At 45.0% G+C, this 23,848-nt stretch overlaps 1 protein-coding gene across 1 annotated transcript in view; it reads right to left on the reverse strand.

The window, feature by feature from the left end:
- Window positions 1-21,294, reverse strand: part of LOC147708850 (fasciculation and elongation protein zeta-1-like) — a 36,667-nt gene extending 15,373 nt beyond the window's left edge. The window contains exon 1 of the mRNA XM_086927471.1: window positions 20,864-21,294. Within this exon, the coding sequence (XP_086783597.1) occupies window positions 20,864-21,219 (356 nt within the window). The 5' untranslated portion in view covers window positions 21,220-21,294. The remainder of the gene's footprint in view (window positions 1-20,863) is intronic.
- Between the last annotated feature and the right edge of the window lie 2,554 nt (window positions 21,295-23,848).

Below are 23,848 nucleotides of genomic sequence, written 5' to 3' on the forward strand. Positions count from 1 at the left end.
AAGGTGGGTCACGACGCGCGTTTCGGCCAATATAGCCTCCCTCAGGTGGCCGTGTATTGCTTTGGAGGCTATTTTAGTGGTCTTCAAATAGCCACACTTTGCTAATAGTCGCGTTTTCTAAGTTTCTGTCATAAATTGAATACCTATGATATCATGAATCCGCCGGATTATATGAAAATAGCCGTCCCGAAAATTAGTGTCCAGATGAGGCTCTGTTTTATGTTGTATAAGCTTCCTAGGGTATCTTTTATTGTTGATAGCTTCTCTTTGTTGATAGTTTGTTCGTTGAAATAACTTTCTTTAACGACGGTACTCTAGGCGATCTATTATTCGGTCGGCCAAGAGGCTCGGTTCTGTCATTTAGGGTCCGTTTCTTAGGCATTTCGCAGTGTTGGTTATGGACGAGAGCCTCTCGGTTTAAGTGCCACATCTCGGCGGATCCGGCGTGGTGTGTGGCTGCTAGCTGGATGCATCCAACATAAAACAGAGCCTCATCTGGACACTAATTTTCGGGACGGCTATTTTCATATAATCCGGCGGATTCATGATATCATAGGTATTCAATTTATGACAGAAACTTAGAAAACGCGACTATTAGCAAAGTGTGGCTATTTGAAGACCACTAAAATAGCCTCCAAAGCAATACACGGCCACCTGAGGAAGGCTATATTGGCCGAAACGCGCGTCGTGACCCACCTTGCCGTATTGCTAACACCTTTTGTTCTCTTTTCATCCACTGTCTGTCTATAACTGTTTTATGAATGAATGTATGTGATTTATCAAAGATATGATAAAAACTGTTATATAATAATAAGAAAAAAAGAATTTTATAAATAACAAGAACATTATAAAAAGAGATATATATTTTTGAAAATAACTTCAACAATAAATAAATGAAATAATCTGTTTCTAAATTGGTTTGCTGGGTGACTTTTTCACTTAAACACTGGAAATTTACCATAATAAATATCATATAGTCTTTATGAGATTCGAATACTTGGCTATAGACCGTTGCCAACCAGAGTTACTTCCCTATGTATAGCAAGTACATTTTTATTAATATATAGGGGTCCCCTACTTTCAAAAATAAGAGCCTTGGTTCTCACCAGCATTCAAAGTCTACCTGCAAACCACCAAGGATCAGTATACAATGAGCTTCGGACTATGAGCCCAAAACCCTGTTAGCTATTGTTTTAGGCTCCCAAGTTGCAGTTTTGTGGGAAGAAGCTATACACTAGTACCTGACAAGGCACCTCTTGGCAGCTAAAACTTGATCTCACAGGCTACACAAGTGGTGCAAGGGGCAAGTCCAGTGGCTACTGGTCAGCTGGGAACTTTGCAGGTGCAGGCTTCTTTAGCTTTTGTATCACTGAAGCTTAACAAGACACTAGCCAAGTAGCTCAGAGTCCACTCACAGGTCCTTGGCACACGTGGGAGCAGGTCAAGTCCTTGGGATCGCGCGCCACAAAGTCGACTGTAGGAGCAGCCATTTTCTTTCATAAGTCTTGTCTTGGTTCAGCAAGTGCAGTCTTCCTTGCTGCATCTTTCCTTTCAGAGGTCTACAGGTTCAGCAGGAGCAGTCCCTTTTCTGTCCTTTCTGACTCCAGCAGTGTTCTGAGGCTGGAAGCCAGAGGTGTGCCACGTATGACGATTTGGAGTTCAGGGGTGGGGAGTATTCTCGCGATATAGCCAATGGGAGTACATTTCCCATGGGACAACCCTATCTCTTCTTACATCATTTCCTTGAGAGGTGTCACTAAAAAAACTCCACAGTGCATTTCTCTGCTCAAATCAAAAATGTTGGGATCTTCTTTCCTGGGTCAGAGCTGTGGGCACACACCTCAGGTGTGTCCAGTATAATTATTCCCTCCTCATGGAAAACCGGTTCTACGATGGGTTTTGCCCCTCTGAAGGAGATGCCAACCTACCAACACAAAGGAAGAAGCAAGCAGTGTGACCTACGTTTGCTTCTCAGAGGTGGTAGCTGCTTTGAGCCTGTGCCATCTTTGGCCGCGGTCGTCTGTCCATCCTGCAGGAGGTCACATCTCCTCCCACCAATAGTCCTTTTTGTTCCTTCCTGCGATTCCTTCACACATCTTTGCAGGATGGAAGCAGGCTGCCTCAGGTGAGGATATAGGATGTTCTTAACAGGCCAGTATATAGACCAATTTCACGCCTACCTTTCCCCACAATGATGGTGGAGAAAGCCATTAACACTGAGCTAACACTCTTTATTCAAAAAAACATGCTCTTAGATCCAACCCAATTTGGCTTCAGAAGCTATCACAGTACAAAACTAGCTCTGGTAACCGCCTCAGAAGAGATCAGCAAATCCTGGATGCCGGAGAAAATGCTGCCATTCTTTAAATAGATATTTCTACAGCATTTGATATGGTGAATCATAGTCTTCACAATGATCCTCTTCGCTCTTTGGGAATGGAGGGTCTGGCCCTCAAGCCCCTTCAGTCTTTTCTTGCTGACAGTGAACAGTTTGTAAAACTGAGCAGGAATAAATCTTTATTTCGCCTTCCCCTGCAGGGTTCCTCCGGGCTCTGCCCTGAGTCCTACCCTTTTTAGGTTTTGACTGGCGATGCGTACTTCAGTACGCATGCGCCAAAAAACCTTATGTGTAGTATGTGGCGTCGGGTCTCCGCCCCCTCTTCCCATTGGCTAGCTCCATAAATGGAGGCTAGCCATTGGGAGAGGTAACTGTCCGTCAATGCCGGACCAGATTCGGGGGCGTTCCCGAGATTTTTTGGCTTTTGGGGGCGTTCTCGGCTTTTGGCTGACGTAGCGTGACGTCGCCAAAAGCCAAAAAATCTCGGGAACGCCCCCGAATATGGTCCGCCATTGACAGCACTCTAAATGTTGCCATGAATTAATGACGATGTATTTATAAAGCTGCCATGAAATAATGACGATGTATCTATAAAGCTACCCTACGCAATGCAAACGTTCAGACGTGGGCTCTTCGGTCTCCTCCTAACCTCATGATAAACTGCTGTGACGACGCTATCGGAGAGGAAAAAGACTTCTGAGCATGCGCGCAGGTAAATGTATCGCAAATGAAGTAGACTCGGGGTTAAACGTGTCTCTCGTCCCAGTAACATCCTTGCGCCGCTTACCTTCAGGTAGATGGTAATATGTGCGCTTGTTCGGGGGCATTTAGCGAACTCCGCCACCGTTTTGTATAGGGAAGCAGCCGTGTGCCTCCAGCCAGGGCCGCGCTATGATTGGCCCAGCCGGCCGAGCCTCCGCCACGTCATCCGGAGGAGCTCCCGAGCGAAGGAGGAGCCCCGGGGAAAGCCCCAGTCCCGCCGCGGCCCCAGTTGAACACCATCCTTTTTTTCGGACAGTAAGTGTTGTTTTGCTCATTGCGGTGATGTATTGGTCAAATGCTTGTTTATTACTGTCACCGAGCGGGCCGGATTCGCCCGCGTTCAGAGAGTTATGTCAGCAATTGTGAGGCAGCTGAAAGGAGGCCGGGAGGCCCGTGGTGGGGAAGCATTACAGAAAAGCAGGTCACTAGAAACCGAGTGAAAGATTGTGAGGGGGCAAACTCCAGCCCTTGGCGGAGCTGTAACAAACCAGACATTGATATATTGTCCCCTCCCAGCATCCTGCGGGGCTATTATCCTCCCCCTAATGAGCTTGTCATGCATTTCTCTTTATGTAGCCATTAAAATCTTGTCTACATCTGCTGATATGTTTCTGCAAAGGGGGTGCTGGATATTGTTTCTGTCCTGCAATCTGCCCCTGTTTTCGAGCGAATGCCACTTCTGACCTTGTAACAGACAACTATTATTAGACGTGATTCTATGAGCCAATTCGCCACAGTCCAGAAGGCACGGGAAATATGTTTTCCACGACGACAAGTTCAGACTGATACTCCAGTAAATGAATGTGGAGGACAATGATGGTCGAACGGGGATGCCTCTCTTTTCAGAGTGCACTTATGCCCGTGCAACTCGTTGCACCTGGTTTGCTATGGCGATGCAGTGCTTCTCAGCCAGAGTCGTCACACCAAAAAGTGTATTATGTGTTCATCCAGTCCAAAGGCAACGAAAGAAGACAGAAACTGAAAAGGAACAATAAAGGATTAGACTTTTAATAAAACAAAATAACGCGAAAGATGCTGCAAAACCAAACTAAAGGGCAAAATATTGTGATATAAATCTTGAAAGTGCTGAATTGGTAGCATTGCACACAGTCTGCTCTCACTCGGCAGGTGAATGGTCTTAGATGCTTGAAGTCTCATGATGTCTGAATCCTGCCAGGGTGACCCCCTGACTTTAGGTCATTACAGCCGCTGTTTGTGGGGCTGACATTTTCATCTACAGATGTCTGATTTAAGGTGTTAGTCTAATTTGTTCAATGTAAGCAAAATAAGACTACAACACCCAGAATGCATTATGCTCCCACACAAAAGCTCAGGGCTGGAAGCAGTGTTCATAATGAGCTGGAGTCAGGTGGCCACCTTAAGCTTGCAGAGTGAGTGAGGGAGTCTAAAGTCTCTTAGCTGCAAGCTGCAATCTTCATAATCAGGGCCAGCTGTAAATCAGAGGCAGCGACAGGCCTCTAGATGCACCAGCACCATTGGAGCAACTGCTGTGGCTCTGCTTTCATATCAACAACAAGAGGTGGTGAGGGACAGAGTCTCTGAATTAAGCAGAAAGCTCTCACCCAGTCAAGAGATCAGGGCTGGATCCAACACCGTTTTTTAGCTCACTGCACCATCCCAGTTTCAGAACCTGGCTGTATGCAAATTAGTCTGTTCCTGTCCCAGTGCATGATGGGAACAGGGCAAACCAAACTACAAAAGCCAATTCTTACACTGGGAAGGAAACAAGCTCCCGGGGACCGGTTTCTGGCATTACAGCCGTCTTCGGCCCGGTTTGCTTGAATCCTGATGGTGCAATGAGCAAGGGTCTCACATCTGAGAATACCCTTCCACGCTTAGGGTGGACAAAAATATTTACAACAAGGGGTGGTGAGGGACAGAGTCTCTGAATTAAGCAGAAAGCTCTCACCCAGTCAAGAGATCAGGGCTAGATCCAACACCGTTTTTTAGCTCACTGCACCATCCCAGTTTCAGAACCTGGCTGTATGCAAATTAGTCTGTTCCTGTCCCAGTGCATGATGGGAACAGGGCAAACCAAACTACAAAAGCCAATTCTTACACTGGGAAGGAAACAAGCTCCCGGGGACCGGTTTCTGGCATTACAGCCGTCTTCGGCCCGGTTTGCTCGAATCCTGATGGTGCAATGAGCAAGGGTCTCACATCTGAGAATACCCTTCCACGCTTAGGGTGGTCCCCGGTAGCTTGTCTCCTTTCTGGTGAAGAATTGGCTTGGTAGTTTAGTCTGCCCTGTTCCCATGATGCACTGGGCCAGGGACAGACTGATTTGCATATAGCAAGGTTCTGAGCTGGGATGGGGCAGTGAGATAAATAACGGTGATGGATCAAGCCCTGATCTTTGGACTGGGTAAGAGTGGTCTGCTTAACTCAGACACTCTGTTCATCACCACCCCCTTTTCTAAATCGTTTTTGGCCACTATAGGTGTGGCAGGGTATACTCAGACATGAGTCCCTTTCTCACTGCTCCATCAGGATTCAAGCAAGCCGGGCCGAAGAAGGCTGAAATGCCAGAAACCGGTCCCCGGTAGCTTGTCTCCTTTCTGGTGAAGAATTGGCATGGTAGTTTAGTCTGCCCTGTTCCCATGATGCACTGGGCCAGGGACAGACTGATTTGCATATAGCCAGGTTCTGAGCTGGGATGGGGCAGTGAGATAAATAACGGTGATGGATCAAGCCCTGATCTTTGGACTGGGTAAGAGTGGTCTGCTTAACTCAGACACTCTGTTCATCACCACCCCCTTTTCTAAATCGTTTTTGGCCACTATAGGTGTGGCAGGGTATACTCAGACATGAGTCCCTTTCTCACTGCTCCATCAGGATTCAAGCAAGCCGGGCCGAAGAAGGCTGAAATGCCAGAAACCGGTCCCCGGTAGCTTGTCTCCTTTCTGGTGAAGAATTGGCTTGGTAGTTTAGTCTGCCCTGTTCCCATGATGCACTGGGCCAGGGACAGACTGATTTGCATATAGCCAGGTTCTGAGCTGGGATGGGGCAGTGAGATAAATAACGGTGATGGATCAAGCCCTGATCTTTGGACTGGGTAAGAGTGATCTGCTTAACTCAGACACTCTGTTCATTACCACCCCCTTTTGTAAACTGCTTTCATATCAGGCATAACCAAAGGGCCTTCCTTTATACAGCACAAATGCCGAGGATCAGGCACACATAAGTTGGCCAGCTCGTAATACTGTGGTTGTAGACTTTACTTCAATAGGAAATTGTATATATTATTCTGGTTCACAGACCTTGGGTACCACAGTTGGAGGGGTCACATGTTAGGCTCCAGGGCACTAGGCCACATATTGATGTCATTGCTGGGAGCAAGTTTCTCTAAGATCTGGTTATCTGCCTCCGTGCTACCCAAAGTTGCAATATATTTTGTTTACTGTAGAGGACTTTGGCATCCACTCGTTGGTGAACATGGGTGCTGTAGTTTCAACACCTTGCCGACCCCCCTCCACCACATCACCCTTTTGGAACAAAAACAAAGGATGTTATTTAGGGGTTAAAGGTAAAACTACGATTCAGCACTGCAATGTCATTTGCGGGTCAAAGGGCATGTAAGGTCACCTGTTATGACTTGAACTTGGTCAGTCAAAATAAATGCTAATCACTGGGTCTGTGCTTTCAAGGGGTGTTTAACACAGGTCCAGGAAGGCTAGGTCCTGCATATTTTTTTCCTGATAACCGCTGCCTTTGTAAATAGTTTTCATTTAGATTATTTCTATTTAATTACGTAAATATATCTAATGTGGACATCCTGAGAATCCTGCAGGAGTCTGGCTGCCTTGCACCTAGGTCGACCCTCACAGGTTTACTTCCAATAAACTACATACTGAATACGCGCTGCTGAAGGCTCAATGTCATTGCGCCCAACAACACTCCAATCATTCACATCACTGTAGGCACACTGATATACTGGGAGGAAGAGTGTCAGAACCGTACCGAAAACGTCATTCCAAACAGCACTACAAGGCCATAGGAAATTGTGGATGTGCACTACACAGATGGAGCTTACTCCAGCGCTTTAAACCGGTGTCTACTCACAGATACCGAGTACATGTATTTTTTTAATTTTAAGGGAAAAGTGCCTGTACTTCTCTGTGCAGGGGTGCACATACAGGTACTTAAGGATAGTGACTAGCGAGTACCTGCACTTTTGTATTCCAAGCACCTCATAATTCTTAACGATCGTCCACATACCAGGAAAAACATAATTGTATTCAGTTTCCAGTTGAGATCTGAAAAGTGCTGGTGAGAGATGTCGGTCACGGTGATCAGATGTGCCACCTTTTTCCCTTTTCAACCCCTCCCCAACCCTTCTCAATCCAAACAAGCATTTGCAATTCAATAGGTCTCACATTTAGGCGACTTTCAGCTATTGACATTGCAAATAACAATGCCTTTTATTTTTGTTTTCGTTTTTAAAACATAAATAAAAGGCATTGTCATTTACACTGCCAATAGCTTAAACTCGCGTAAATGTGAGACCTATTGCATTGCAAATGCTTGTTTTTTTTAGGTCACTGTGTTAGTCAGAGTGCATTTCACCCAATCATAGTCTTACAATACACACTGCTCTGGGTAATGTGAGCCACAGGAAAACCAATCGTGAGGCGAGGGACCGCGTGTGATCTTCGGCAGCCCGTCACTCACTCTTCCCTTTCACCACACTCTCCTTCTCTCACTGCCTCTCTCTTCTGCTCATACTCTCATCCCGTCACTCACTCTTCCCTTTCACCACACTCTCCTTCTCTCACTTCCTCTCTCTCTTCTGCTCATACTCTCATCTCGTCACTCCCTCTTCCCTTTCACCACACTCTCCTTCTCTCACTGCCTCTCTTTCTTCTGCTCATACTCTCATCCCGTCACTCACTTTCCCTTCAACACACTGTTAACTCTCTCCAATGCACCACTTTCTCTCACCCTAATTTGTTTTTCCTTCTTGGCTCTATCTCTATTCATTATCCCTCCCAGACTCCTCCTGATTCTATAGAGCACTTTTCAAAATTTTTTGTAACCATCGTCCATTTGCGTGAGATTACGCTATTGGCATTGTAAATGACAAGGCCATTAATTTATCTGTTTTTAAAACCAACACATAAATAAAACATTTGTCATTGACAATGCCAATAGCTCTAACTTTGTCAAAGACAAAACCATTGCATTGTAAATGCTTGTTAGCTTGTATGTCACCCCCCAAGCTAAATTGATCAAATCCTTTGGCTTCGCAGTGGTGTCATACGCGGCCGACAATGTGGGTGTCGATTGCAAGGAACTGCGACAGAGTTGCCTCCCACTTTCATGATTGCATGCTGGAAGTCGCACGATGGATGGCAAGTAATTGTCTAAAACTAAACTCAGACAAAACTGAGGTCTTGCTATTCAGGAATATTACCTCTTTTTGGACCCCTAAATGGTGGCCTCAGGAACTAGGGCTGCTTCCAACACCAGTTACCAAAGTCAAAAATGTAGGAATCTACTTTGATAAACTATCCTTTGAAAAGTAGGTGAAACTAAATCTCCTCCTTCTGTTTTTTTAAGTTAAAAATGCTTAGAATGTTTTTTCAGTTTATCCCCTTGGATCTAAGGTAATAGATTATCAAGGCTCTCATTTTATCCAAATTAGACTACTGCAGTGCACTATTTGTTAGCCTTCAGAAAAATCTTTACACAAACTGCAGAATATACAAAATGCGGCTGCCCGGCTTCTTCTAGGAATTCCTAAGTATCAACCGGTCTCCATTGTCCTTCCGTACTCCATTGGCTCAGGTAAAAAAAAAAAGAAAACGGATAGGGTTTAACTTCTTATGCATTGCTTTTAAAGGCAGTGCATAGTGACTGACTTGATTCTATGAAGCAGTACTTTCAATGGTACATCTCAAAAAGATCTACCTCCTCAGCTAACCTTGTAATCCCTAAGGTCAGAAAAGCCATATGGGGTGGCAGAAGTTTGTTTGCTAGTACAGCTATGCTTTGAAATAGTTTGCTATTAGCGTTACAGAAGGAACCAAATTTGCTCTGTTAGCTTTCTGGAAAGCGCTAAAAACCTGGTTGTTTCACAAATAGTCCCACAAACTAGGCGATTCCTTATGCCCTGCGTTTTAGTCTTGGTCTTCTTTTTCTCTCTCCTCTTCAAATATTAGCACCTAGACACCCTCCGGTAGTAGTGCGCTGTACAAATCTCAATTTCATTTTAAGTGCTTTAGGTAATCCAAAACTGCTACTAGAACTTTAGAGCAAGAAAGAGGTGGCTTTCTAAAGTTTCTTTGAATTAAAAAGTTAGTTTAAATCTAACTCCAGCATTAAATTAGGTTTAATGTATCTATCAATGTGATACCTTGGAGCACTATCTTTGGTGGTTCACAAATAGAGGTTAGCACCTAATGCGTGGATTAGTGTAACTTCATATTAGCCAATGGGACTACCAGCCTTGCTACACTGAAACGGCAATTTCAAGTTTCCACTATCAGAACGTGACAAGCATGAGAGGAACAGGTCATTCTTTTTAGTACTTAGCACCCTGCCTTGTGGGTAACTAAGGCCTTCGCTATGGATGACTTATAAATATTAAAAAGCGATGTTTTGATATGGCAAAAGGGTTTATTTGCCATGTCGGGCAAGCAGTTTAAAAGCTGCCCAGTGAGACTCCAGAGGCTGTCCTGGAGGCATGTTTTCACCTTGTCACTGTAGTGATGTCCTAATTAGTGCTGCAAACTACTAGTGACCTTTAACTAAGTAGCCCTAGGGGCATTCTCTACCATTTACTAGGGACTTATAGATAATTTAAATATGCCAATCAGGGATCACCCAATACCACATATACTATCGAGGGGTCAGACGACATGCACTTGGGACTTGTGCACTGGGCCCTGCTGACAGAATTGAACAAGCATTGAAAAGGCAATTGGTCTTGCCTTTTATTAAGTTAAAGCCTTTTGCTCTGCTAATGGTGTTGTATAGTATTGTATTGTATAGTATATTTGTAAATATATATATATATATATGCAAAGATGTAGGTACATGCAGCTGTATCTGTATGCACATATATATATATATATATACATACACACAGATATACATATATCTTGGTAGATATATATGGCGGATTGATGGCTGACTATTTGCACAAAAATAAAGCACTAAGGATTTTGCACCAGATTTTGGGTCCACTCCTCGTTGTTCTTTCCGAAGAAGGGAAATTTTGAATGGCGATTTTCGTAGTATGTGTATGTATATATATATATATATATATATATATATATATATATATATACACACATATATATATATATACATACACACACCTGCATATATGGGTTTAGATATAATTTATATACACTTATAGTTATATGCATATAATATATGTATTTATGCATTTATATGTAATTGCATTATTTGTGTGTGTATATATACACAACTCCGAGGCGCTGTGACTAAAACAGGAAAGCTGCAAGGCGATGTGCCGAGGAGGGCTGAGAGGCGCTGTGCCTAAGAGAGGAGGGCTGCGAGGCGCTGTGCGCGCAAGGGATGCTGCAGCTCCTGCACTCACACATTGCTTAACAGCGCTAGGCATAGCACAAGGCTCACAGCTGCACCCACCGGTATGCACAGCAGGGCTTTGTAGGTAAGAAGGGCACTCACTCTATTGTGAAATGCACTGCAGTTGTTAAGAAGCAGTGCACATCTGTGTGTGTACATTGTTTTCAAGTTAAGGGTAGCGCAGTATTGCGAGTGCAACACAGGGACTTTTTTGTTTGCAAGAAGCAGCACCTCTTGTTTGTGCCTCTGTGTGAGCTTTTTAGGATTAATGAGCAGCATATGTAGGAGGCGAAAAAAACGTAGCGTTGTTGCCGAGACTCGAACTCGGTCCTCCAGATATAAAGTCTACCACCCTAACCGTTAGGCTACATCCTCTTCCAGATTTATCACGAGATATGGTCTCTTTCCTTTAATGGTTTTTGAAGGCAGTGTTGCGTTTTTTTATGTTCAAAGGCGATGATACACGATGCATTGGCCTTGGTTTTAAACTAGAGAAAGGAGTAAATCTGATTTGTAACAGAATTAAAAAGACTTTGAGTACAAGAACTATAGGTGCAGGGAAAGTTGCGAGGTGCTGTACCTACAATTGGAGAGCTGCGAGGCTCTGTGCCGAAGAGAGGAAGGGTGTGGGGAAATGTGCGCGCAAGGCTGCGGCTCCTGCACTCACACATTGCTTCACAGCGCTAGGCACAGCACAAGGCTCACGGTTGCACTCACGGGGTGTGCACAGCAGGGCTTTGTAGGCAAGAAGAAGGGCACCCACTCGATTGTGAACAGCAATGCATTGCAGTTGTTAAGAAGCAGTGCACATCTATGTGTGTACATTGTTTTCTAGTTAAGGGCAGCGCAGTATTGTGAGTGCAACACAAGGCCTTTTTTGTTTGTAAGAAGCAGCACATAGTGTTTGTGCCTCTGTGTGTGCATGTGCATCAAAGCTTTTAGGGTAAATGAGCAGCATAAAGTATGTGGGTGTATGTGGGTCTGCAAGTGTGTCTATGCACGGCCATCACCTTGCGTGTGCAGGGTTTTATATTTGTTAGGGAGAAGCACTTAGTGGCGTTTGTACAATTCTTTCGAGTTGAAGGCGCAAACACTATTGTTCGTACAACTATATCTTTTCATTTGTTAAGAAGCGCCATATCCTGTGTGCGCATCTGTTCATTTGTGTGTACAACAGTGGGTAATGAGCAGCACAACCTATGTGTATGTGTGTCTGTGTATCTTTTTGGGGGCTCTGTCTCTGTGCGCATGCAAGACTAAGTTGTTAAGAGGCACCCAGTTGTGTGTGCACGGATTGAATACAACAAGGCATTGCAGTCCTTACAGAACATAATATCCTGGGTCTGTTGAAAACCCAGCCTTGCAGTTGTTGAGAAGCAGCACTCCAGGTGCCACGTACCCGGGGATACTACCGCTGTCCACTCCTCAGAGATGATGAAGCAAGGGGAGTTCTTTCTGGAGGCGCGTCGCGGATGTATTTTAGATGGTGCGGAAGGGCTGGCGAAAAGGAAGACCCGGTCACTTATATGCCTCGCAGAGCAAACCAACTACACTACCCAAAAGCAATGACACGGTTAACCTCCCGGCAGGCTATGTAAGCCGGAGAGGAAGTAGGAAATGCCGCAAATTATCCTGTTAGAACTTGACAGTGCCTGGACGAAGGAATCCAGAAGTTTGCAGTACCGGTGGGGTAAGAGTGTCATTGCTACCGCTGTTCCGATTTCCTTTTTGCCAAAACATTGGAGGCTATAAGCCGCTGTAGGAGTTTTTCTGTTCAACGCCTCCGTTGTGATCAATGGTGTAGAAACCTATCCTTGATTCAGGCTTGTGTAACGCTCAGAACTAAGAGCCATGGAGAAATGTGATACACAAGGCATTTTGCTCATCATATATACCAGGTGGTATATCATCCTCCATTACAAAACCTCAACTTATTTGATTTGTACTTTACTACACCAGTTGTTACGGTGTGTTGCATACTAACATTGCAAGGGGAAAACTACCCTGGTTAAACTGCTCGCAGTCATATGTATGTTGAATGTTGTGTGTTTTTTTGTTCGTCTGCTAGCAGGGGGACAATGAGAGGATGCTGACTTAAACCTACCCTTCCTCCCTTGCAAAGCTCAAACATGCATCATTATTGGTGGGTAATAGGACTGGCAAACAAGAGCGTCTCTGGGTTACAGGCTTTAGTTAAGACTTTGTATAACAGTAGGTTTCTATTCCACAGTTCTATGACTGAGCTATGAGTATAAGCCAATACTGAGCACTAGAGGTCTTTGATAATTATCCAATCGTCCTTCTAAAGAGCTATTGCAAATGCTTGTTTCTTATGTTAATATACCAGAAATGTTTAGTGCAGTGTTTCTATAACTAGTCTTTTTCTCCACAGGTCTCCCTCCCCGCTGTTCCCATCCTTTCCTTCCCCCAATTGCCCCCCTTAATCTTCTGTGCTATTATAGCAAGTCGAAATTGAGGATATCAATAGGTGGACCCATTTGAGCAACAAACCGATCCGGAGAGACCTTTGAGGGTCTCGTGACACCCGGGGTGTGTTGACAGCAGTTGTTGGCAGATGTTGTTAAGGAAAAGTACACCCGGGTGTACACAACGCTGTGCAGTTTTTCAGGGAACACCACCACACAGCGGAGTATGTAGAGCACTTTGCTGCTGCTCAGGAACAGCACACGCCGGGTGTGCAAGAGGCTTGTCACTGGTGTATGTGCCCTAAGACTTGGCAGTTGCAAGGAGCATCCTACACAGCGTGTGTACATGACTGTATATGTGAAGGATCTGGTCACACGTGAGCACAGCAACAAGTTTGACTTGTCAGCGCACAGGAATCCCTCTATGTGTTTATACACTGCTCTGGATTTGTGGAAAGGAGCAGCCTTGCACTTCTTCGAGTGCAACATACATACACTCATATGCACTCTGATACCCCAGCACAAGACACTTGTCATCAAGCGTTGAGAAAGACACAACCGGCCCGTTTCTAAAGCGATGCCATCACTGATAACAATTCCTGAGTGTGCATGAATACATGACAAAGCGATGCCATCACTGATAACAATTCCGGAGTGTGCGTGAATACATGAAACAAGCGCAGCCAAAGCGGACCGTGCTCAAAATGAAAATAAAAGAGTGCTTACGGCCTTTAAAAGGAGTGTGTGTGAAGCCGCAAGCAGCCGCAGTCGGCAGTAAGAGTGCAGGGCGGTGACGTGGGGAGGGGCAGGGTAGTAATGTATGGATTATGGAGTTTAACGGGTAAGTAAACATATAAATAAATAAAACGAATTTTGTTGCGTGCACTGCATCACCAAATGCGATGCAGTGCGCGCAACGAAATTCGTTTTATTTATTTATATGATTACTTACCTGTTAAACTCCATAATCCATACATTACTACCCCCCACCCTGCCCCTCCCCACGTCACCGCCCTGCAGGAACTCCTACTGCCGACGGCGGCTGGCCGCAAGTAAACAATCCAGTCCGGGTAGGTGTGGGATAAAGTGGAAAGGGTGGTAACCAGGAAGGGCAAAAAAGGCTCTGGGACAATCATAGCACCATGTTTACCATAATAGGCGACGCAAAATGACGCGCACCAATAGAAATTACGGGCAGTGCAAAAAGCTAATTTCTGGAACTGTATTGATTCCAAGAAGGCCTCGCATGGTGAGAGCAGCGCATGCGCTGCTAACGCCAGGCGAGGCGAGACCTAAAAAGGATACGCTTTCTTACATCTGAATATACCGAACAAAGTATTGATGCCTCCCCACAATAAAGAGTTAACCTAAAAAGGGTTTCTTGTTTAATTGCCTCTCGTCCTGATCTGAAATCCTGAGTGTTCAGGTGAATGCAGTTTATTTTCTAGGCAAAATGTACTACTGCCAAAAATGTTAAGACACCATTCACATCTACCGCAATCTTCAGCATAGTACTCAAACCCGAACTGCCCCAAGCGCTGTGTAAAGACTGACATTTCTACTGCTGGGCTAATTAGAGCAATTTGGTCCAGCGATCATCTCCAAGATACGATCAATTGCAGTTCTAGACCCTCAGTTGCCACTGACAGGCACACGCACACGAAAACACACACACTGAGAAAGAAAACCAAGTGATGTAAGCCCTTTTACAGAATTGCGATCAATTCCTGGAATTCTTCAGTCAGTGTGGGGTGGGGGCTGCTTCTGTTATTAGACGCAGGCAGCAAAGCAAGCACTGCAGCATGCAATTCAAAAGGCGACCTGCTGATGGCTGTGTAAACAAAGCATAATGCAACTCAAAATAAACCAGGTGAATACGGATGACTGCTTCCAGTTCATCACAAACTGTACGGCGTGCTGAACATTTAAAAATGTTTTAAGCATTCTGAACACGGCACAGTGTAAAGATGGTGAGCTATACATGCACTTAATACAGAATTCGACGACACATGCTTATTCAATGCAGATTCTGCACAACCTCTCTTTTTCCATTCATCTGCTCTCTCCTCCTCTGTCTCTTGTCCCTCTCTGATCGCTTTCTTCCTACATTCCCCATCCCTTTCTCTTGAGGCCACTGTGCCTGCTGCAATTACTTAGATCGAGCTGGGCAAAGTGACAGGGGCCAGAAAAATAACAACCCGCCCACCTTTCTAAATAATGCATCAAATACACAATTTGAAAATAACAGATGATTATAATGGAGAGCAGAGCTTTAAGTGGAATGGGAAAGGTGGGAGGGGCTCTCTAAAAGGGATGTGACCAATGTAATTTAGGGGTGGCTTGAACACAAACTAGATTTCGGTTGTTCCCATAGTGTGCCACCCAACCAGTGTTTGGTGCCTCTCTGGGTTTCTGTTATTGCATTCTGATGTTTAACATGCACAAAACAAATCTAAAATAACATCGTGGAAATAGTTACCAACCTGATGGAATGTAAGACTAAGCAAAATAAGTGAAATATAAACTGGAACCATACTGCTGCTGACATCGATTACCTTCACCTTTTTACATTCAGCGTTCAAAAATCGATCCCTGTTTTTGCCAGTAAGGCTAAGGACGTGAATATAGTATCCGAGAGGGACCCGTTTCAATGTACGTTTTTAATTACTGCTGGCCCACTTAAAGCCATGATGAAGAGTCAAGAATATTATTTTTATACAAGAATATAAATAGAATTTATAACAAATATTATTTTCCTCAATCAGCTAGGGTTAAAGACAGGGAAAACAGCATCATTACAGTCGTAGTTTAAAAAGGAAACCTGCTTCTCCTCCTTCATTTCTCTGAAACAGAAAAGGTGCTCAACAGAAAGACATATTTATGAGAACATGTTTTTTACATGCTATAGTTCTGTTAGGAAATAGAAAATAGCAGGATGTCTCTAGACAATCTGAGGCACTGCATCTTTTAAACTGACATATTAAACTGGCTCATCTTTTTTTCCCAAAAAAATCAAATTCTTTTTACTCTGCTTAATCTCTCATGCAGATTCCGCTTCATTGTTGTCGAGAGTGAACAGAAAAGAACAAAACACTATAAATGTAATCGGTTTATGGGAAGAGTAATGGTGTAATACATTACCCTCTGCCATACATTAAAAGGATATTGCAAGCCACCTTGATATATCATGGTCGTATAAAGGAACTCTGGCTACTGCCTCGTTCCTCTATTTAGGTCACAGAAGCCTTTGGTGACTTGCAAAATATCCTTTCAACTCAGGGCACTTTATCCTATATACTACTGTTCAACTTTTATATCGGACTACTGGCAAGATCTACTAAACAGCATCTAACACAAGTTTCTGAGGAATAACAGTGGGCTTTGGTGCTGGTATGGTAAATACCATGCACAAACTTTTCCCCAGTTAAATTCCAGCAGGTTTGACCTGCCGCAATTTAAGAAAGTTGAGATTTTTGAAGAACTAGTGTATTACCAGATGCGGTAAATACCACCAAATTCGTAATTCTAGCCACTGTGCAGAAAGTTTACGCAGGGGTCGGAAAACACCGCCCCACTAGTTAGCAGGGCAATTGAAGTGGCTTTGGCTCGACTCATGAGTAATTCTCTCAATTCATGCAACTGGCTGATGTATCATTTCACCTCCCATGAAATGTCTGCATTGCAATGCATGACGAACTGTATTACATCTCAAGAGTATACAAAATCAACACACATTAAATTATTTAACTCATTGATGCACTGTATAGGGGAAACGTTTTTGTTGTATTTGGCTTTTTCACTGTAGAAGTTGGTTTGTGTTTTGTGTGGACCCATAGTGTAACCCAGATTTACTGGTTTAGTCAGAGTTGGAAACTCTGCAGGTAATGCTCAATTTGAGTCGGGGTGTTTCAGTGGGGGTCACTGGCCCTCGTTTTTGGACACCGGCACTTATTTTTCCTAATTGGAAATTTCCAAAGAGCTTGAGGAGAAAAAGAAAGAGAAAAACTGTTCAAAGGCAGAAATCAGAACCCTGCACAAGTGAGATAAAGGGGCAGGGAGTGTCTGGTGGAAATTAAATAGGTATGAGGTAGATTACAGACTACCCAGCCTTAGTGTTCGTTAGACCTCCGCAGACTTCTGAGCAGATCTTTTGGCACTGACACTCATTATTTTACAAATTAAGCACTGTGCAGGCAACAAGACACGACGAAAAATTGCATAACTAATCTGAACCTTCCTTTTAAATCATATGCTTTAGTCAGATGTAGATTTGTGTCTTCCCGACCATAAAGTGTTTTTAAGGGAGCAGGGATGGTTTGAGCTTTAGGTATCCATTTCTTATTCTCAATGTCAACATCAATTTAGGGGAGTTTAACCGCTTCCATGCTCGTGATGGAACCGCTCCGTCACGAGCCTCGGTTGAGCTGTGCTCATGACGGAGCCGTTCCGTCATGGCCCGCTCGGCGCGTTTTATAGAGCGGGCGGGGCCATGACGGAACCGCTCAGTCATGAGCACAGCTCAACCGAGGCTCATGACGGAGCGGTTCCGTCACGAGCATGTGAGCGCCGATCGCCCCCCTCCCCCTAGCGTTGCGGCAGAATTGCTGCCGCAGCGAAGGGGTTAAGGGTAATATTCCACAGATCCCACACCTGGAGGGGGTTTTCAAGAAGAGAACAATAACTTTTACCGGTAAAAATTATCTGTCTGTGGAATCTGATCTTTTCTGGTTACTATTTCAGACCACTTTGAAAGTCCTCACTCCAAACTGCCCAAAGAACGGTGAACCGACAACATTTTAAGGCGGCCTAGCGCATCATCATCAAGTTATGAAGTTCCATAGGAAGCGAGTTATTCCAACAACAAAGGTCTTGCTGAGCAGTAGCTGAACCAAAAAGAGGCTTTAAAAAATAAAATAACATTTATTAGCCTATTTCTTGATCAAGATGTTTACCAATGGTTTATACAGGATTCAGATGTCTCAGTTGTGTGTTTTGGAAGGTGCAATACATATGAATAATGGAAAAACACAAGGACAACTCTACTGATTAAATAAATACCAACGAAACACAATTGACAGCCTTACGTACCAAAATGTAACTGGAATGAAGATGTTCTTAATATAAGTTAAGTTACTTGCTAGCAACCAATATTTGAAAGCATATGTATCTATTTAACTATAACATCAGCCAGGGAGATGATATGGCATGTGGAGTATCTAACGGATAATTACATTCATATTTAAACAGTATAGTCCAAACATATGTTTATGTTTGTTATTAATGTCTCCAGCCACAACCTGCCTTTATATACTATTTTTTCTAACCCTGGTGAGGTAAAAAAAGCGAATAGATATAAAAAATACTGTACCTCATCCCTTCAAATATGGACTTTTTTTTTTTTTTTAAACAGACTATTGACAGACTGCACATATTCGCAGGGCTCTGCACACCAGAGGCATCTGCAGGTTAGAAACATGACATCCACTGAAATGCAATCAACTTTTTCCCCGTTTTACAAGCAAGAACCAGCTAAAATAAACAAAGCAACGCTAAACAAGCCATCCCCCCTCCCAACCACCCCCCCTATCTAACTCACTCCACCCCTGTCACCCCCTCCCCCCCCCCCCCCCCCGAGTCACACCCGTTCCGCCGCAGGTCTCCTGCACACAACACACCTAGTTAGTTGCACTTGCACACCCGCCGTCAAGGCCCTCCATCACATCCCCGGGAGGTCCTCTGGTTCCACCGGGGGCTCAAGCCACAGGCCCCTATAGTCAGCCCAGCGTTTCCAAATTTTATAATGCTTTCGCGGGCATCCTCGGGCCACAATAATCGCCTGCTCCAGCCCCATACAAAAATCTAACCCCTTTTTCCACACAACCCCATGGGTCTTTCCACGCTCTGGCCACGTCTCTCTTGGCCAATGTGAGGCCTAGCTGCAGCAAATGCCTCTTGTAGACGTTGCCGCCCACCCCTTCCATCACATGTAGTAAAACAAATTGTGGCAAACGTGGGAGCTCCCACCCCAATACCTCAGACAAACAGACCAGTACCCCCCTCCAGAATCGATCTAGAGATCCACAACTCCACACTGTGTGTAGAAATGTCCCCTCCTCCCCCCACATCGAAGACATTCCGGCGAGGCAATCATTCCCGCCCGCCACAGCCGAACCCTGGTGAAATAAACTCTATGCAGGTATTTAAATTGGATTAGACGTAGGCGCATCGCTATGGCTGCACCCCTGGGGGCTGCCAATGCCTCTCTCTAATCTTCCTCTTACAATTCTCCCACGTCCTCCTCCCAAGTCTCCCGGAGCTTCTACAGTGTGGGGGAACAATGCGTGACTAGTGGCTGATATGTGCGTGATATCTTCTTCGTTTCCAAATCCCCCATGAACACCTTCACTTCCAGGGGGCTAAACTCAGGGAGGGACTCAAATATAGACTTGTTAATTCTGACCTATAAATCTAACAACGTTGAGAGACCCCAAGCAAGTGCCCTGAAATTATAAAGCAGGTTCTGGGAAGCATCACCACAATATAAACAGCTAACTACTGTGCCGACCCACACTAATAACACCACCAGGCTCTCGCCCATGGACGGAAAAGCGTCACTCATAGTGAAGGGCTGGAGCTTGGCGTCTTAAATCACCATTCCCATTCAAAACACTTTGCCACCTTGGCAATACTACTTTGGAAGAACTAGATTCATTCGGTGCCAAAGTCTAAGCATGTGCCAAAAAAAAAGACGAGTATGCAGAGTATAAGTGTAAAAGAAACAGTCCATGGGAAAAATCATTATAAAGCACATTCTCTAGGAAATCTTTTTCTTTAATGTGTAAGGGCTGCATGCTCATGGATTATATACTAGATAATCACATGGCGGCGGTAAATATTAACCATCATTCGAAAACGCGCCATGTGCTTTTGTTACACTCATGAACTATGCAACCAAACTGAATGGTTCAACTTAAAACTTAAGGGGCTGCGAGCCCAGAGCAAAGAAAAGGGTAGTAGTTGCTGAGAAGCGCCCAGAAAAGGGGGAAAAGCATAGAGCGAAAATAAGAAGGGGCTGTCACTCCTACTTTCTGTTCTGGCAAGGAGGGCTGAGTGAGGAAGAACGAGATCTCAGAATGGTCGGTTATTGAACTTGTCCGCTGCCAGTGTAAGGGACATAATAAAATGATAACGATTGGGCTCTGTGTAGACAGAGGTTGGCTCTTCAGTACAAAGCTTTTGGAGGCGAGTGGGTACAATTCTGGAGATTTCAGGTGGCTGGGGTACAGAGAAGGACAGAGTAGGAACGGTTTCATTGAGGGAAGAAATGAAAGGATGCTAACCTGGGAGAGGGCTCACTGTAGTGGGCGCTCTTAGGCGGATAACGCCTTGGTGAAAAAGGGGTGTATAAGGAGGAAGAGATCGATGCTAGATAAGTATCATCCGATGGGCAGTGGGTGAGTGATGGGTAGGTTATAGAGAGAAGAGTCTCTAGAGGGGTAACCGATTTCTGGTGGGGACTCGCAGAATGGGCAGGCGAGACTGGTGGCTCGATGCCCGAGAGTACAGAGGTACACATGAAGGTACTAAGTAGATAGGGCTACAAGGTCATGCTAGGCGATAGCAGGAGTGCACAGTGTAGAGGACGTATAGGAAGGTAGTTAGGGAGTGAATTAAGGTGTGCCATGCATTGATAATGCCCGGTGGGTGAACAGCAGCCGCGGCGGTGCGGTGCCCTCCTGTGGACCATGCTATCACTCACTCGTCATCCTTCATGGGGTTCTCCTCGGTGATGGGTCTGATGGGCGCGATGCTCTCGGTGGCCGTGCTGTAGTTGCGGAAGCAGACGGTCAGCTGCTCGTCAAAGCCGCTCACCAGGTCCTCCATGGACTGGAAGGTGCCCATCTCTCCCCCAGAGAAGCTGTTATCCAGCTCCGAGAAGTCCTCCAGCCCCAGCGAGGGCGCCGTGACCTGGGGGTCGGAGGGCTCCGGCGGCGGCTGCTGTGAACATGGGGGGCTCGCGGTGTTGGAGTTCACCTGGTCCAGGGCTGAGGCGGCGGGTTTGAACTCGTAGAAGTCCTGCCAGTCCTCGTCGAACTGGGCCAGCGGAGCGGCCATGGCTGCGGTGCCAGGCTCCCTGTCTGCAACCCTGCTGCCGCAGCGCCCAGGCCACCCTTCAGCACTACTGTCAGTGCCGAGCAGAGAGCAAAACAACCCGCAACAAGCCCTGCCCACAAACAGACGGCGATGGGCTAAAAAGGAATGTTTCACTGACCTGAATGCCCGGCGCAGTAAAACACGCAAAGAACCCGAATTTATGAGTGCAACGGACTTGGCCTTTATGGGCAATAGACAGTGTGTAGCGTGAGAACAATCTTTTTTATCAGTATCTTGTAGGTAAGTTGTTCTATAAAAAATGTAGTTTTACCACCCAACTCAACAGTACTCTGTAAATCTTAAAAACGTGACAAGCTGAGTTGGCTGCATCGAGATTTGAAGAAGCTTCCTCCAAGTTACCTATAGACTTCCTCAATTACAGCACGCACACACTATTCTGTTTTAAATATATTTGTAGGTCTGTGGTATCAGCAGTACTTGAAATGAAAAAAATAGAAGTGCAGGTGCCCTGTACCAGAGTGCGTGCTTGTTTCTGAGAAGTGCTGTAACTCTCCAATTAAAAGTATTACATCACTCTTAAAAAGTGCAGGTACTCTTCCTCGCTAAATAAAAAAGTTCTGGTACTCAGTACCGGGCAGAACTGACTATTTAAAACACTGGGTATTGTAAGGGTCAGGCCCTAGGCCCCATTGCAGTCAGAGTTAGCACACAGACACACTGGTATACTATCTGGAACTGTCCCAGGGCACGTGTGACCGGCCTCTTTTATTAGCAGGGTCACCTGACCTGTGACACCTGTGATGGATGGGTGTTGGGTGAGTTTGGAAGCCAGCCATATAGGAGTGGCTGGTGGGAACACATTACTTAGAAACACTAGAACATGACCAGCCGGTCAATACATCCCTCCCAAACTTTATTAAAAATGGGACAACAAGTTCAACCTGAGGGACAGATCAAAATGGCAAAAACAAAAACTCCATTGAGTACATTCATGTTGCTTGCAGGACAGGATAAGAGGACAGGTGCAGCTGGAGCCCCAGGCATCACAGCACTGTTTCAACCAGACTACTCTGGGCACGAATGGCAGTGTAAATAAAGCCCGGATTTCTCATTCGCCAGTTCAAGCTATCACAGTCTACTTGGACACTGTGGGTCCTGTCCCACCTGGTCTCACTGCGTTGAAGTCGATTTGCAATGTTCGCTGTGAGGGGCATTTGGAAAAATAATGAAATCTTTTGCTGATACATCTTCAAAGGCACCATGGATAGCAAGCCTACAAAGACAGAGGACGTCAAGGCGACTGTTGAAGAGTCTTCCTCGGATACTGCAGTGCTTCCAGCTACCCCAATGGTGGAGAAACTTCAGGCTTCCATCTCTCACAAGGACTCCCCTCTCTTACCAGGATTCCACTCTGACAGGAGTCCCCTGAAGTCCTCTTCACAGGGCTTCCACAGGACTGTGTGGACTGCACAGTTTACCTCCGATGCCATACCATAGGGCCATGGAGGAACCCAGTGCTTAATTTGAACTGGTGTTTTCTGGTGCTCAGCACCAGCACTTAATTATCAACACCAGTGCTTTTCATGAGCAACAGTTAAAGACATTTATGGGAGGCACAGGGAGATTAAGTGTTGAGAAAAGAGTGAACGGCCCAGAGATCCTGATACTGGAGGAACTTTTGCTCAAGGCTTTGGACCTTTTCAGCCTTGAACAAACAGTTGAGGAAAGGGTTGTGAACAGGTGTTCCTCTTTTAAAAAAATATTATTGTTAAAGGGTAATTCCTTGCTTAAGTAACACTTGTTGATTCAGGTTGATTTAAGTGAAAGTAGTTCTTTTTTATTCACCACATTATTGTATTCATTTCACTCATTTTGGTTTTTCGCAAAGCAAATTTTTAGGGAAAGGGAACAGCCGACATGTGTTTCGCCCTATATGGCTTGTAGAGCCAGGGCCTTCTCAAGGTTGCATTGAAGAGGAGAGAAAGAGGGTGTCAATAGTCAGGCATAAAGTTTACCCAGGGAAATAGGGGTACACCATCCGAATGTGCAAAGTGCTGGAAAGAGAGAGAGAGGGGAAGTGTTGTGTTGGGAGTGTAGGAGTTAAATTCAAGAAGTATTTAAAGGCAAGGGATTTTTTAAATTTAATTTTACCTAACATCGTGAGGGAAAGGGGAGTGAGCCTAACGTGAACTATAATTTGTATGACTATGCATAGGGAAATAGTGAAAGTTAAAAAGAACCTGGCTCGTGGGGTACTAAAAATTATTTAATAAGCCCCCGGGCTGGTGCTGTTAAAAATGAGGATGGGAGGTCTCTACGCTGACAATGTCCGTTACCTCCTTGCTGTCTGCGTCGACATGTTTCGGTGCCAGAAGCACCTTCTTCAGGACGGGGTGCGCAAATCCCCACCTTGCTCACGTTTCTCGAACTAATACTAGAAATTTCGAATAAAAGTGAGGAAAAAATCATTATCACCGGAGCCACGAAGGGATCGATCGGGAGGTATTTCCTCGTAGAAATCGTGCTAGCTAGACCACCAGATCCTGACTGTTAGAACTGGCTATTTCTGGTAGGCTAAGGCTGACGCCAAAGCCAGGCAGAAACCACCATTCTAGTCAGGGCAAGGAAG

The sequence above is a fragment of the Lissotriton vulgaris genome, chromosome 6, assembly GCF_964263255.1.
Source record: "Lissotriton vulgaris chromosome 6, aLisVul1.2, whole genome shotgun sequence".
NCBI classification, from domain to species: domain Eukaryota; kingdom Metazoa; phylum Chordata; class Amphibia; order Caudata; family Salamandridae; genus Lissotriton; species Lissotriton vulgaris.